General features: G+C 37.6%; 1 protein-coding gene across 5 annotated transcripts in view; it reads left to right on the forward strand.

Annotated features, from left to right (window-relative positions):
• The window catches only part of ETV1 (ets variant 1), a 122,379-nt gene that overhangs the window by 80,493 nt on the left and 27,188 nt on the right, over window positions 1–14,698 (forward strand). For all 5 annotated transcript variants that reach the window (XM_011983957.1, XM_011983956.1, XM_011983958.1 and 2 more), the window contains one exon: window positions 1,135–1,382. In XM_011983957.1, coding sequence (XP_011839347.1) covers window positions 1,135–1,382 — 248 coding nt within the window. The remainder of the gene's footprint in view (window positions 1–1,134; window positions 1,383–14,698) is intronic.

Raw genomic sequence — 14,698 nt, forward strand, 5'->3', positions numbered from 1 at the left:
AAGTCTCAGGAATGCTTTTAGTAGGGGGGTTAATAGGCTTATATTTGCTCATAGAAATGTTTTATAGGTTATTTTTAAGCACTCCTGGGGCATTTTTAGAGCACTTTTAAATCTTTAATTAATCCACATCTTTGTGGTGGGTCAATGATATTATGGATGAGAAACACAGAACAGTACGATTATGTGATTAGCCAATCGTTATAAAGTATAACCAAGAACAAAGAGGCATAGGACTCATTTCTAGCCTTCTGCCGAGGTCTCAGAACTTCCTCATATCCTAACAGCGGGACTTGCCCCAAATCTATACAACACTATATGTTATTTTCACCTTTGGAGATCAGCTGTGTATTTACGGTTATTTTTATCACCCTGATAATGTATTTGAATCTATTGGAAGCCAATATGGTCTGCATTGCTGTTTGACAGTAAAGAGGTAGTCTTTTTAAAACCAGCTTGGGCTTGAGTCCTTATAATAAACAGTTTTGTTTATTGCTAAAAGACAATGTTAACTAGGACATTGTTGAGGAATTGAAACTCCTGCTGATTTAAGAAGAGTCATTCCTCTCTTGCTTCCTCAGCAATAGATAGTAATGGAAGGAAAACCAATAGGTAGATTTTTGTTTGGTTGGTTTTTTGTTTTTTGATCAGTTTGGTAATAGAATTAAAAGACAGAGGATGTAGTTTGAGATCAGACTCTATTCCTCCCTCACCTTTTTTTTTCTTGTATATAATCATTTCAGACCCCTTTGTGTGGAAATTATCAGTGATCCAATTGATTTAGAACTGGTCGTTTTAGCCATTAATGGGTGTGTGTGTGTGTGTGTGTGTGTGTGTGTGTGTGTGTGTAAAATCCTCAAAGTTGTTCATTGCTCTCCAATCTTTACTCAAAGTACATCTTTAATTCATATACTGCAACAGTGCTGCAAGAGACTGATTAGAAGGGGAATATAAGTCATATGATTAAAAAACATAGAGCTACTAATCCAGGAAAGAAAAATGTAATGCTTGTTAAAGATTTACACTTCAGGTCAGCTGGTATCATGTTCATTCACTAAGAAATGAAAAACTGTATCAGTATTTTAAAGAATGTTCCATGTTACCATTTCATCTGAAACACACTCTCTTATTCCCTAGATTTCGCCGCCAGCTTTCTGAACCCTGTAACTCCTTTCCTCCTTTGCCGACAATGCCAAGGGAAGGACGTCCTATGTACCAACGCCAGATGTCTGAGCCAAACATCCCCTTCCCACCACAAGGCTTTAAGCAGGAGTACCACGACCCAGTGTATGAACACAACACCATGGTTGGCAGTGCGGCCAGCCAAAGCTTTCCCCCTCCTCTGATGATTAAACAGGAACCCAGAGATTTTGCATATGACTCAGGTAGGCCCCTGCTCTACTCAAATTACATTCAAGGCACCTTTTCACCTCCCCTGGCACATTGGTTAGTGTTGGTATCAGACTGGGTAGCTCCAGACCATTTTTTAATGAGATCTTTCAGATATTGTCCCTTCATTGAAACTTCATCTACATGTAAAGATTTAGACTATCAAGTCATTTTGACATGAGGTGATGTTGAAATAGTGTCTGGAAACAAAACCAGTTCAAAGAAAAATACACTTCACAGAATCATGCACAGTCTCAGCTTGAGAGGGACATTGCAATGTTTTTTCTTAATTCTGCACTTTTTTTCCTCTTATTTTGCTACTACAGTGCTACTTAATAACATTGTTTACAGAAAGTAATATTCTTCTGAACTAGGTCACATATTGCTTATAACATTTTTTAAAAAATTACTGAGGTCCTGGTGTGGCATGTCACGCCTGTAATCCTAGCACTTTGGGAGGCTGAGACCGGCGGATCATGAGGTCAGGAGATCGAGATCATCCTGGCTAACACAGTGAAACACCGTCTCTACTAAAAATACAAAAAAATAGCCAGACGTGGTGGCAGGTGTCTGTAGTCCCAGCTACTCTGGAGGCTGAGGCAGGAGAATCGCTTGAACCCGGGAGATGGAGGTGGCAGAGAGCCAAGGTTGCACCACTGCACTCCAAACTGGGTGACATACTGAGACTCTATCTCAAAAAAAAAAAAAAAAATTATTGGTGGCAAAGATTCTGAGTGTTCTTAAGTAAGAATTCTCACATATTAAGAGGGGAATAACACAGATTATTCGTAGAGTTTAGCTTTGTCTCTGTGAGCTAGAAAGTAGTACAAAGCTGCACGTCAAGTAGGGGAGAGGGGTTTCCTGAAAGGAGGGAGGGTTTAAAATCTTTTCCAAGCCGTACACAGTGGCTCATGCCTATAATCCCAGCACTTTGGGAGGCCGAGGTGGGCGGATCACAAGGTCAGGAGATTGAGACCTTCCTCGCTAACATGGTGAAGCCCCGGCTCTACTAAAAATACAAAAAAATTAGCTGGGCGTGGTGGCGGGCGCCTGTAGTCCCAGCTACTCAGGAGGCTGAGGCAGGAGAGTCGCTTGAACCCGGGATGCGGAGCTTGCAGTGAGCTGAGATCACGCCACTGCACTCCAGCCTGGGCGACAGAGCGAGACTCTGTCTCAAAAAAAAAAAAAAAAACACAATAGTACCACCAACTTTACCAATATTTGAACCTTGAGACTTTAGAAGAATTACTTAACTCTGCTGAGTTTTTCCTTCTATAATCTGCCAAATCAGGACATCTGTTTTTAACACATCTCAGGTATTTTGAAAAATAATCTATGAAATACAAGCTAATGTTTATAAGGTTACCATGTACCTGTAAAATATTGTTAACATTATTGTATCTGTGGTCAATAGATGGTTGTGGATGTGGACATATCATTTCCTTTTGTCTGGATATAAAGTTTGGGCATTCTTTAGGAAGCGACTGTTGCTTCCTCTGCTGAGTTTTTCTTTTTCTTTTTCTTTCTTTCTTTCTTTCTTTTTTTTTTTTTTTGAGATGGAGTCTCGCTCTGTTGTCCAGGCTGGAGTGCTGTGGTGCTATCTCGGCTCACTGCAAGCTCCTGCTGGGTTCACGGCATTCTCCTTCCTCAGCCTCCCGAATAGCTGGGACTACAGGCACGTGCCAAGGCGCCCGGCTAATTTTTTGTATTTTTAGTAGAGACGGGGTTTCACCGCGTTAGCCAAGATAGTCTCCATCTCCTAACCTCGTGATCCGCCCACTTCGGCCTCCCAAAGTGCTGGGATTACAAGTGTGAGCCACTGCACCCGGCCCCCTCTGCTCAATTTTTGTATCATTAGTCTACCTGAGTAAAGAAAACTATCTCCAGGTCTTGAGTTACCAGTTTGCATATAAGATTACCTACTTGATAATGAACTGTCCTTAAGGCTCTTCAACAGAGAACCCTATGACTTAGAAGTCTGCTTCTAGTCATCCTTCTACACTGGCCAGTAAGTTCAAAGGACGAGGGGAATTGGCCCTCTTGAGGCATGCCTCAACTTCTAGAAAGCATGCGGGCTCCCCAAGACCTATGAATTCTCTGCCCAAGTGGCCTTAAGTCTACTTCCAGGGCCTGAGTAAGTTCATCCCAGGCCCTGTTTTCTGAAAAGCAGAGCACATTGCTCCTATATATAGCCCTAGATTCAAGGGTGAAGGGCAGCTGTTTGTGAGGGCATGAGGATGAATCTTGATATGTGAGACTCTTACAGTGTGGCCCAATATTGAGCTCAAGGATAGGAAGAGACACAAAATTTAGGGTGTGCCAGGATCTGAAGACTGGGTACTGGCTCTCTTCATACCATACTCTTCCCGGATCATTTTAGAGATTTCCTCAACTACTAAATTTGACATAGCTGCGAGGTTGTTATGGTATATAGTTGCAAAGAGGAGGAGACATCTTATTTATCACTTTGCTTGACTGATTTATAATTTAAGAAATTTTAGCAGATTATATAAGGGTCTTTATTTGAATTTTTGCCCCAGGGACTGTAATTTGGGGAGTATCTTGAAATTCCCCTTGTGGTTTCAGTTTAGAATCTTTTGTATCTGTCCATTGGTGTCTATAATGAAGAACCCTGCAATACAGTGGGCTTTATTGTAAATAGTATACATTTCTCTCTGTAAATTTCAAATACTGTTAATTCATATTATCCTTATTCCCCAAACCACATTTTAATTTGTTGTAGTTTTTAAAATTAATCATGATTTCAAGAAACTTTACGTGGAAATCATATAAATTATCTCAAATAATCATTCCAAAGAACACGTATAGCATACCACTTAAAATGTTTCTTTTTGTGCTCTAGAAATTTTTTTTTTTTTGAGGTGCAGTCTCGCTCTGTCACCCAGACTGGAGTGCAGAGAGGTTCATTCTCAGCTCACTGCAACCTCTGTCTCCCGGATCCAAGCGATTCTCCTGCCTCAGCCTTCCAAGTAACTGGGATTACAGGCACCCACCACCACGCCCCTCTGATTTTTGTATTTTTAGTAGAGACGGGATTTCACCATGTTGGCCAAGCTGGTCTCGAACTCCTGACCTCAGGTGATCCGGCCGCCTTGGCCTCACAAAGTGCTGGGATTACTGGTGTGAGCCACCATGCCCTGCCTAGAAATGTTTTTATATGTATAATACCAAAAAGAGCAACATTGAAACTCTTCTCTTTTTTTTTTATTTGAGACAGAGTCTCGCTCTATTGCCAGGCTGGAGTGCAGTGGCGTGATCTTGGCTCACCACAACCTCAGCCTCCTGGGTTCAAGTGATTCTCCTGCCTCAGCCTCTGAAGTAGCTGGGATTACAGGCATGCTCCACCATGCCCAGCTAATTTTGTATTTTCAGTAGAGACGGGGTTTCTGCAGGTTGGTCAGGCTGGTCTCAATCTCTTGACTTCGTGATCCGCCCGCCTTGGCCTCCCAAAGTGCTGGGATTACAGGTGTGACCCACCTCGCCTGGCCTGAAACTCTTTTCTTGATTCTGTGATTGCTCCATGTATATCTTCTCCTCATATTTATATTGTATATACAGTTATATGTAGTGTGGTATTGAGAATGTATAACTTTTCTTAAGAAGATGTGAACCTAATGGAAAAGAGATTTTACGATTCTAATAAGGGCGAAATATAGAATCTTGTGCTGTAAGAATTACATTCGTACATAATACGGACTTCAGAGCCAGTCACTCTTTGACCCTCAAAAGCACAGACTGAGTCATACATAATCATCAAAACATAGTCCAGCATCGGTTTTTGAAGGTATGTATGGCATCTCTTTTGTAAGTATGCCATGTCTTGGAGATTACTTATAAAATACTTACCTAAAAAGCTGTTAATTTTATATTGTATTCTCCCCTTTAAACTATATTTAAAATTACCAAAGTTGTATACCACCTTTGAGTTCTAATTTCAATATTGCCAGTAGGATACAGTTGTGTTTTGCTTGAATAGGTAAATGGTAAAATTATATCCTTCTGATAGGATTTAAAATAAATATAGTAACCCCATAACCAGGGCCTATGAAAACTTAATCTGTGGGTATCAAAATGTATTTTGCTGGCCATGAAATTGCTGCAGTTAAGTTGACACATCTGTATATGTCATGCATTGCAATCAAGAAGTATGATCTGTAGATATTTTGTTTGCTTGTTGTTAGTTTTTTCATCCCTGCTGAAAGTACACTTAATAACCTTTGAGGAAATCTCATGTATTTATCACTGAATCACTGATTTCTTTTTTCACTTATTGGTGTTGAGCAAATAGCACATTAGGAAGCACATAGATTTATATGTGGTTTAAAAACAATGTAGAAAGCATTTTCTTTTGTATTTGTATTTGTATTTTGAGACGGAGTTTCATTCTGTCACCCAGGCTGAAGTGCAGTGGTGTGATTTCAGCTCACTGCAACCTCCGCCTGCCAGGTTCAAGCAGTTCTCCTGCCTCAGCCTCCCAAGTAGCTGGGACTACAGGCATGTGTCACCATACATAGCTGATTTTTCTATGTTTTTAATTAGAGACGGGGATTCACCATGTTAGCTAGGCTGGTCTCAAACGCCTGACCTCAAGTGATCTGCCAGCCTAAGCCTCCCAAAGTGCAGGGATTACAGGCATGAGCCACTGCGTAAAAAGCATTTTCTAAGTCAATTACGATCTCAGCATCTACAATCCAAAGGCTATTCTTATGAAAGGCCTTTAGAACTCTTTATTGCTTAATTCTATACACCATAAATGTTGTGAAAATAAAAGAAGCCTCGTAAGGGAAAAGGTAGCATGATTGTGCTCTAATAAAGCCTGACATTAATTATGACATGGGAAATGGAAGGTCTATTAGTTATAATTATAATTACAGGAATGCAATTTCAACTGCCTAATATTTAAGATAAAAAATGCAAAATACTATGTTAGTAGAGTAGGAATTTTTATTCAGGAGAAAAGGAAAAAACTTTGATCAGAAGACAGTGAGGAAACAAGAAATAGATATTTAGGGCCAATTTGATGAACCAGTACAGTATGATCATGATTGTATCATACTAGGTTCTAAAAGATCCAATCCAGTCCATCTATTATTGTCCCTTTCCTTCTCTTCTCTAGCCTATTGTACTGCATAAAGCAGTACACATTTTTTGTTGTTGTTGTTGATTGGTTGTTTTTTTCTAAATCCAACATTTTTTTTTTTATGCCTTTATGGCCAAATGCCCACATAAGAAGTATTAAATACACATTGAGTGCTTCATCTGGAGTGCCTCATGGAGATTCCCGTACAAAGTATCCTATTTTCTTAGAGTCAAGACTGTTTTCTCATTTTCATGACCACATATGAGGTTTTGCAAATTCATAATGTCCAGTGAGTCAAATATTTTAGATGTTTATAGCAATATATTTTATTAGAGCTGAATGTGTTAGTTGGTTGGTTGATATTTTGCTTTTTTTGTTTCATTTTATTTTACTTGTTGATATCTTACAGTAGATTGTTTGTAGAGGGGTAGTGGGCACATGAAACTAAACTTTGACTTTAGAAAATATCAGCACACAATGTTCACATGTTTTGATGGGGGTAATTTCACTCTCAGGAATTTATTCTAAGAAATAGTGAAAGATGCATAGTGAATGTTTGAGAGAGACAGAGAGAAAGCGAAATATTAAAAATGTATACTAGGTGAATGGTAAAGTAAGTTATGGGTACCTGTAAAAGAAATATTATGCAGCCATTAGAAGTGAGATTTTTGAAAAATATTTAATGAAATGAGACTACTGAGTTTTTAAAAGTATATAAAGCATAACATAAAGCATAACTCATGCAAATTAAGAGCCAGTGCAGAAACACCGTGGCTGTATATAGGCGATGATATTATAGGTGATATTTTTTATCTGTGAAGTATTAATATTTTATATTTTAACAATGCTTATGTTCTGCTTTCCTAATCAACTAGAATAAGTATTTTTTTTTCAAAAAAATCAATCCATTTATAGTTGAAGAAGACAAGTGTCCAAACTCATCATGGCAGTCCTATAAGTGAAAACAAGTAAAGGATGTTATAGTCTCGTATGTTGTAAGCATAAATGACTTTCTATTGGTTTGAGTCTTGGACTGCCTTAGAGGAGGGAGGGAAAATAATGCCCTACTTAGTGGGATTCATGTTCCCCTTGCACAGTGCTTGCAATCCTACCATTAGGATTTTATTCCTTTGCACATTGTAGTGTTTTAAAAATCTTAACCCAGGAGTTGGTTGGAGGAATAATATACATTAATAAGGTGTTTTTAGCCCTTAAGACCTATTCTGATATCCTAATTAGTTTAAACAATGCTTCTCGGCCTTGTGGTGGAGCAACTTAATCATGGTAGGGAATGAAGAGAGGAAAAGAAGAACTTTCAAAGGCAAGAGGAAGATAGCTAAAATAAGAAAATGAAGAACAATGCTGCAAACTTTGAGCTTAGAGAGAATATAAAATAAAAGCAGAGGGTGGGGGTGAGAACTCAACATCATATGTTTGCCAAAGAAAATGTTTTGCATTTTTAAATTGTATTTCTTAAGGCCACTCCTGCCCCTAATGATGAGGCCTTTTTTCAATTTGGAGGCACGTAACTCTTTGGCGGCAAATGTTGTTCGCCCTATTTTAAATTGGGAAGTTGATACAAATAAATGTTTCATAGAATTCTAAATCCTTTTATCATGAAAGCTCTTGAAGTTCACCTACTTCAAACTTCTTCTCCACACCCAAATTTTACAGATAAATATCCGAGGTTCATGCAACTGAAGTAACTTACCGTCAGTTACACAGATATATTGTGAAGCAGCCAAAACTAAAATTAGGATTTTCTAATTGTTAGTTTAGTACAGACTTGTCTTTCTACAACTTGTCTTTCTACAACTTGTTTCATGACTTGTCTTTCTACATACTTGTTCAGATTAAAGGGAAATACTGAGTGTTTTTGTATGGTTTTCGAAGGCTCTTCATGATCCAGGGCAGTAAGAGCATCTGCTTGAAGATGTGAGGTGTGCTTTCACTAATTTGGGAGGAGCACTTTTCACATTAAATAGTGCTCGCATTTTACTGTAAATGTTAGGTGTTCACTGCAGTGAGGTAGAAAAATATAGCAATTCAATGATATAAATGAGGAAGATGCATTCTGCTTTCTTTTAAAAAATATACCACGAGCATTCTTAAGAACAGAGATTATCAAAGAAGTGATCTTTTGTGATCTTTTGAGATTATCAAAGAAGTGCTCCTTCAAAAAAGGCTGAAAAATAATGAGAAGAAAAAGTGGCTAATTAACGACCCTTCCAAGCTGTAAGTCCTTGATTGCATGAACTTAGAGCTTGAGTCTTCTCGTTGGACCTCACTCTTTCGTTCTTAATGCCCTTGATGGCTCAGTGGCTTACACTTCACCTTGAGCTGTGCTTTTCAGACCATTGTCAGCTGAATCCATTTTTCACGAGTAAGCTTATGAGGGACTACTGGATCTCAAACAGATGTAAAGAAAGCTGGTTTTGAGGAATAGGGTGCTTTTTCTATTCTTTATTTTATTTTATTTTATTTACGTTTTTTGAGGCGGAATTTCGCTCTTGTCACTCAGGCTGGAGAGCAATGGCGCGATCTCAGCTCACTGCAACCTCCGCCTCCCGGATTCAAACGATTCTCCTGCCTCAGCCTCCCGAGTAGCTGGCATCACAGGGGTGCACCACCACGATGCCCGGCTAATTTTGTATTTTTAGGAGAGACGGGGTTTCTACATATTGGTCATGCTGGTCGCAAACTTCCAACTTCAGGTGATCCGCTCGCCTCAGCCTCCCAAAATGCTGGGATAACAGGCGTGAGCAATCGCGCCCGGCCCATTCTTCATTTAAAATCCATCCATTATACCCCAGCAACCCCTCCCAAGCTCCTCATATACTTCTTTATTACCCTATTAGGGCTTTGACAAAAGCCAGCAGAAAAACCTGTAAATTTAGAGAACGGTTATCTGTCCTTAGCACATCGAAAAATTATGTGTAGGCAGAAAAATGATGAAATAAATACTGAAAAAATATTTACCTCATGTTAAATATGTTAAAACTGGAATATGTTTAACATTCATCTGTCAGAGCTGACAAATCTATCTGCTATTCACATAGGCCCAAGCTGGCACTTTAATCAAGAAATTTAAATACTCTTGGGTTTCTGAAATGGCAAGAGAGGAATGTTTTTATATTGTAAATGTTATTCTATGTTTTGCTGTGTTGGTGGATACTCATCCTAATCAAGTAGTAGGAAAAGTGGTGAAGTAATTCCTAATGCTGCCTGTAGTAGTAAGCATTGCTTGGACTTCCCCTTGCAGAGTTTATAATATGGCTTGAAAGTGAAAGTTGTAGGATTAAATCATTGGGTAATGCAGCAAGAACAACACGGTTATTTTCTGCATCTATATAAAAATGTAAATGAGTAGTGTTTTATAGGTTTGGAGATGAGGTGTCAGAGCCTCAATCAACTGACTAAACTTGCACAAAACCTAAGAAAAAAATAACAAAATTCAGATTCATAACAAAATTAATATCCCAGTTATTTATTTCTAAATGATTACTATTGCATTTATTACTACTACTCGTCTAGCAATATCTCAGAAATTGTGTCATCAGGATATTTTACCTTAAAAAACAATTTATTACTATTTACTTACAAGAAGAGATATGTATTCCAGGGAAACTAACCTCATATTTTCCAATACATTTTTCTTTCATCCTTTCTGAACAATTGGAGCACACATAAACAACCAAAAATATTATCCAGGAAACAGAAAGCATACAGTGATTACAAAAAGGAAAGCTGTTGAAAGATACTTATTAAAGTCAGATGGAACACAGAGAGTAGAAATAAAGGTAACTGATATTTAGTTTGAATATCCAAGGTTTGCCATAAACTAGCAGGCTTCATTATTTCCAAAATGAAAAGCCCATGATCAATAATTTATCCCTCTTGAACATTCTATGTGTGTGTGTCTTGTTTTGTTTTGGCTGATGTTTTTTAAAGAGATGGGGTCTCACTGTCTTGCCCAGGTAAGTTGCTAACTCTTGGCCTCAAGCAATTCTCCCTCCTTAGCCTCACCGTGATTGAGATTACAGGAACATACCACCACCGTTTGAACATTCCAGTGTCACTTACTATTCAGTGTTTTCACATTGAAGAAATTATTTTATCTTAGTTATTTTTAAAAAATTGTATTATTGCTGGGATTCTAATTAGGCAGCTAAGGAGGAAAGGAAGTAGGATAGTATTTTTCCATTCATATTCCCTTTGAAAGTATGGAAGAGTCACCAAGTTATTATGAATGTGTGCCTTCTTCTCTTCTCAGCAACCACCTAACAGTCTCAAGGCCCTCCTCCCTCTTATATAGTTATAGAAGGCCTAGAATTATAAAAACCACAGTATCTAGAATTCTGAACACCTAAACAAATTATTTCAATATAGATAATCCATATACTTCTCAAATCAATCTATTATGAGTTTTATATCCTAATAATTATAAAATTGTAATTCATGTATTACATTGATCAGACTTTAAATACATTGAATAATATAAGTTAGGCAACATATTACAATTACTTTAAATATGAAATATTACATTTGAAAATATTCATCTTGTTTGTCATTTTTATGTACATATTTTTAAACCACCTTAAGGAGTAATTCCTTAGAAAATATTGAATATTTTTAAAGACCTGGAAAAAAGTTAACAAAAAATTAATAATTCGGTATACGTTCACTCTTTAGTGGTTTTCCTCTGTCCCATATTTTTTCTGAATGGTGGGTTCATCTCCCACCTGCCTATGTTAAGTATTTTAGTTTTGAGCTCTAACATATGGCCATAAATTTATTTATTCTGTATGACTTTATCAGATATTAGAAACTGGAGGTTAAATGTTTGTCATAATGCCATAATAAATAATCCTTCGCAGGTTTAAAACCAAAGACTGGGCAATTTTTATGTTTATCCTCTTCCTTTTCTGTAGGCATGGTAAGGATCTGTTGATCAGTGGTTTAGAGATATACACAGGGACTGTTTACTGCAACTTTTTTCTCACATGGCTTCAGGTCACTGAAAGAAAAAAGTGATTTTTTTCCCCTTTGGAATCAAGGACCAAATTACAAATGACTGTTAAAACCCATTCCATATTTAACACTATTCAGGATAGGACTGACTCTTCATAAAGTATTTCCATTTCCATAGTTACTCATATATTGCTTCCTCCCACTAAAAACTCTGGATATTTTTAAATGTTGCCATCTTCAGTAATTTCCAGTGCAGCAATGATTATGATTCCATGAACTTTGGCCTTTTGTACTTGATATGTAACACTTCCAAAGGCCAAACCGTGGCCTTATTCCATTACAAAACATCATTTGCTTATGGCTACATTTTCTCCTGAAACATGGCCACTCATTTTTTCCCTCCTAACTCTGAAACTATTGCTTAAAGAAATGCAAGTGTAGGATCACTTGGGAACTTTAAAGAATGAGCTATTGAACTTTCAGAAAATGTTAACATCCTAGCTCTTTCTCAATATCCAAAGATAATTTTCTTTTACTCAGCCAGTGATTTGTAGACTAGTAGATCACTTAATCTCTGATTTTTAGGTGCTTTAATTGTGAAAAGTGACAGTGATGTCTTCCTAATTGATTTTGTTATTATAATAGAGGTCATAGATTGGCCTCACAGTTTGACTTTGCCTTTTATTGCTTAGCATGTCTCATATAAGTTTTCCTCATTCCTTTTGGAGTTAAAATAGCAAATCTCCCAAACCAGTACTCTGGCCCACTATATCAGTTTTTATAAGAAATCCTTAAATATGCTCTAAATCTACAGTTACAGTAAGTGGCATTGGCTCTAGTGATTTGATTTGAGAATTGAGAGTACAGTCTGGATTTACTCTTTATGCATTAACACAGGCCAAATGGACAGGGACTGCATTTTAAGTCAGTAATGGAAGGCTGAAGGCTGTCTTAAACCAATCATACCAGTTTTACCCATGACTGATTGATCCCTAGGGGCAGAGCCCTGTAAGCATTTCTCTTACATGAATGGACGCTATAGAGCCTGGAGTTTCATTCATAAAATGGAGACTGAAAGGACACACACACACACACACACACATCCACACTCACCCTCTCTTTCTCTCTCTCTCCCTCTCTGGAATGTCCATTTATACAGAGCTGAAGGGTGTAGTGTTCCATCAGCTGCTGCTTTTGCCAGTTGACTGGAAGTAATGATTAATGCTCATTGGTCCTGCTTGCAAGTAACCTGACACTATTTATGGCCTTGCAGTGTTCCTAATGTATAGTGAATGAGAAGACAACATTCTCAAATCAGAAACATAAACAGGAACTGGTGGGTCTGAATTCCATTCAAATATGTCATTTCAGCCTCACAGTGTTTGTCTAACTTGGATTTTACAGGCAGGAAAGGGGGAAGGGATGGATAATCTGCTTGTGAGTTGTACTAGCTTGGAAAAAGGCAATTAGAAGGGGGTGGAGTGTGCTTTTATAGTGTGGGACTTTTCGTTTCTCTTTTAATAAAACAACCAGGATATTTAGGCCCAGAACTGCTTATTTCAAGTGGGTAAAGTGAACATACAACTGTTTTTCTAAGTGGAACTGAGATTTGAAATTAAATGAGTTTAAAGATACATGTTTGGATGTCTGTGTGTGTGTGTGTGTGTGTGTGTATGTGTGTGTGTGTTTGTGTGTGTGTGTCTTTGTGTGTTTTTGTCTGTTTCATGAATGTGGACAAAAGAAGAACATATAACATTTTTTAAAGTGTTTACATAACTAAGTGTATGATTTTAGCTTTCGAATATAGTTGTAGAATTTTTACACTTATGTGATTTCTATATTTAAGTGAGTTAACTAATAGCTTTGAGGAACAGAGACATTTTATTTCATAAAACATTTTCAACTAGGATATGAACAACTTGAAAAAATTTTCAAGGAGTTTTTATCAGATTAAATAGATAGTTATTCTTGTGTGTGTGTGTGTGTGTGTGTGTGTGTGTGTGGTTTCTATTTAGTTATTTCTAACAGTCTGGAAAATTTTACAGGAGAGTAATTCAAAGATAAATATGAAAAGTATCAAAAACACAAAACCAAAAGAACAACAAACATGTGTTATTGTGATTCATTTAACTATTCTCTTTAAAAGTGTTTTTGAACTCTCCATTCTGGTAATTTTTTTTTTTTTTTTTTTTTTTTTAGTGTGTAGGTCTGTACAGTTCACTGCTTCATCTGTTTTTCTTAGTATTAAAAACTAAAACCACTCACGTAGTATGACACTGGAAATATTAAACTAAACCCTGGGCCTGACATCCATTTACGATTTGTGTCACATTGAGCATGTTTTGTAACCCCTTATGCCTCCAGTTTCCTCATTTATAGAAGGGCAAATAACTCTCATCTCTCAGTAGTTTTGTAAGGGTTGAATATGGTTATGTTCATAAAGTAACTGATACAGTTTCTAGCATGTAATGGGATGCAGGCAATAATAAAGGATTTCCGTTGACGTGATTTTATTTTGACTAGATACTTCTTCAAAGACTGCTAGTCCTTTATTAAGATGCCATTATTATTTCTAACAATTAAAAGTACAATATTTGGGGCTAGAGGATAAGATAAAATAAGAGAGACGATACTCTTAAAGCAATCATATTGTGCTAGTCCAGCAAGATACTGTAGTGTTACACTGCTTCTGACATAGGGAAACAGTCTTGCTGAACTTCTTACGAGTATTATTCATATTCAAAGCAAATAGAAAACGTTTTCTGAATATTTTGGTGATCCAAGGAGAGATGAAAACAAGAGGACAAAGCCGTTCGTGGTATGTTTTTTTTCAAATCATGTAGATTCTAGCAAGAGAGAAATTTGGCATTGAAATTCCACATTAAAACCACTATCTCTTCAGAATTTTGTGTGGCCCATTTTGGCAGCTAATGGCATACTGTATCATATTTTCTTTTAAACCTCTGTTAATTGTCAGTGTTTGGTAGTATGAAATAAATACTCTAAGTGGGTCAGGCGCGGTGGCTCACGCCTGTAATCCCAGCATTTTGGGAGGCCGGGGCGGGTGGATCACTTGAGGTCAGGAGTTCAAAACCAGCCCGACTAAGATAGTGAAACCCTGTCTCTACTAAAAATACAAAATTAGCCGGGCATGGTGGTGCATGCCTGTAATCCCAGCCACTAGGGAGGCTGAGGCAGGAGAATCACTTGAACCTGGGAGGCAGAGGTCGTAGTGAGCTG

Source organism: Mandrillus leucophaeus, unplaced genomic scaffold, assembly GCF_000951045.1.
Source record: "Mandrillus leucophaeus isolate KB7577 unplaced genomic scaffold, Mleu.le_1.0 Scaffold258, whole genome shotgun sequence".
Lineage (NCBI taxonomy): Eukaryota > Metazoa > Chordata > Mammalia > Primates > Cercopithecidae > Mandrillus > Mandrillus leucophaeus.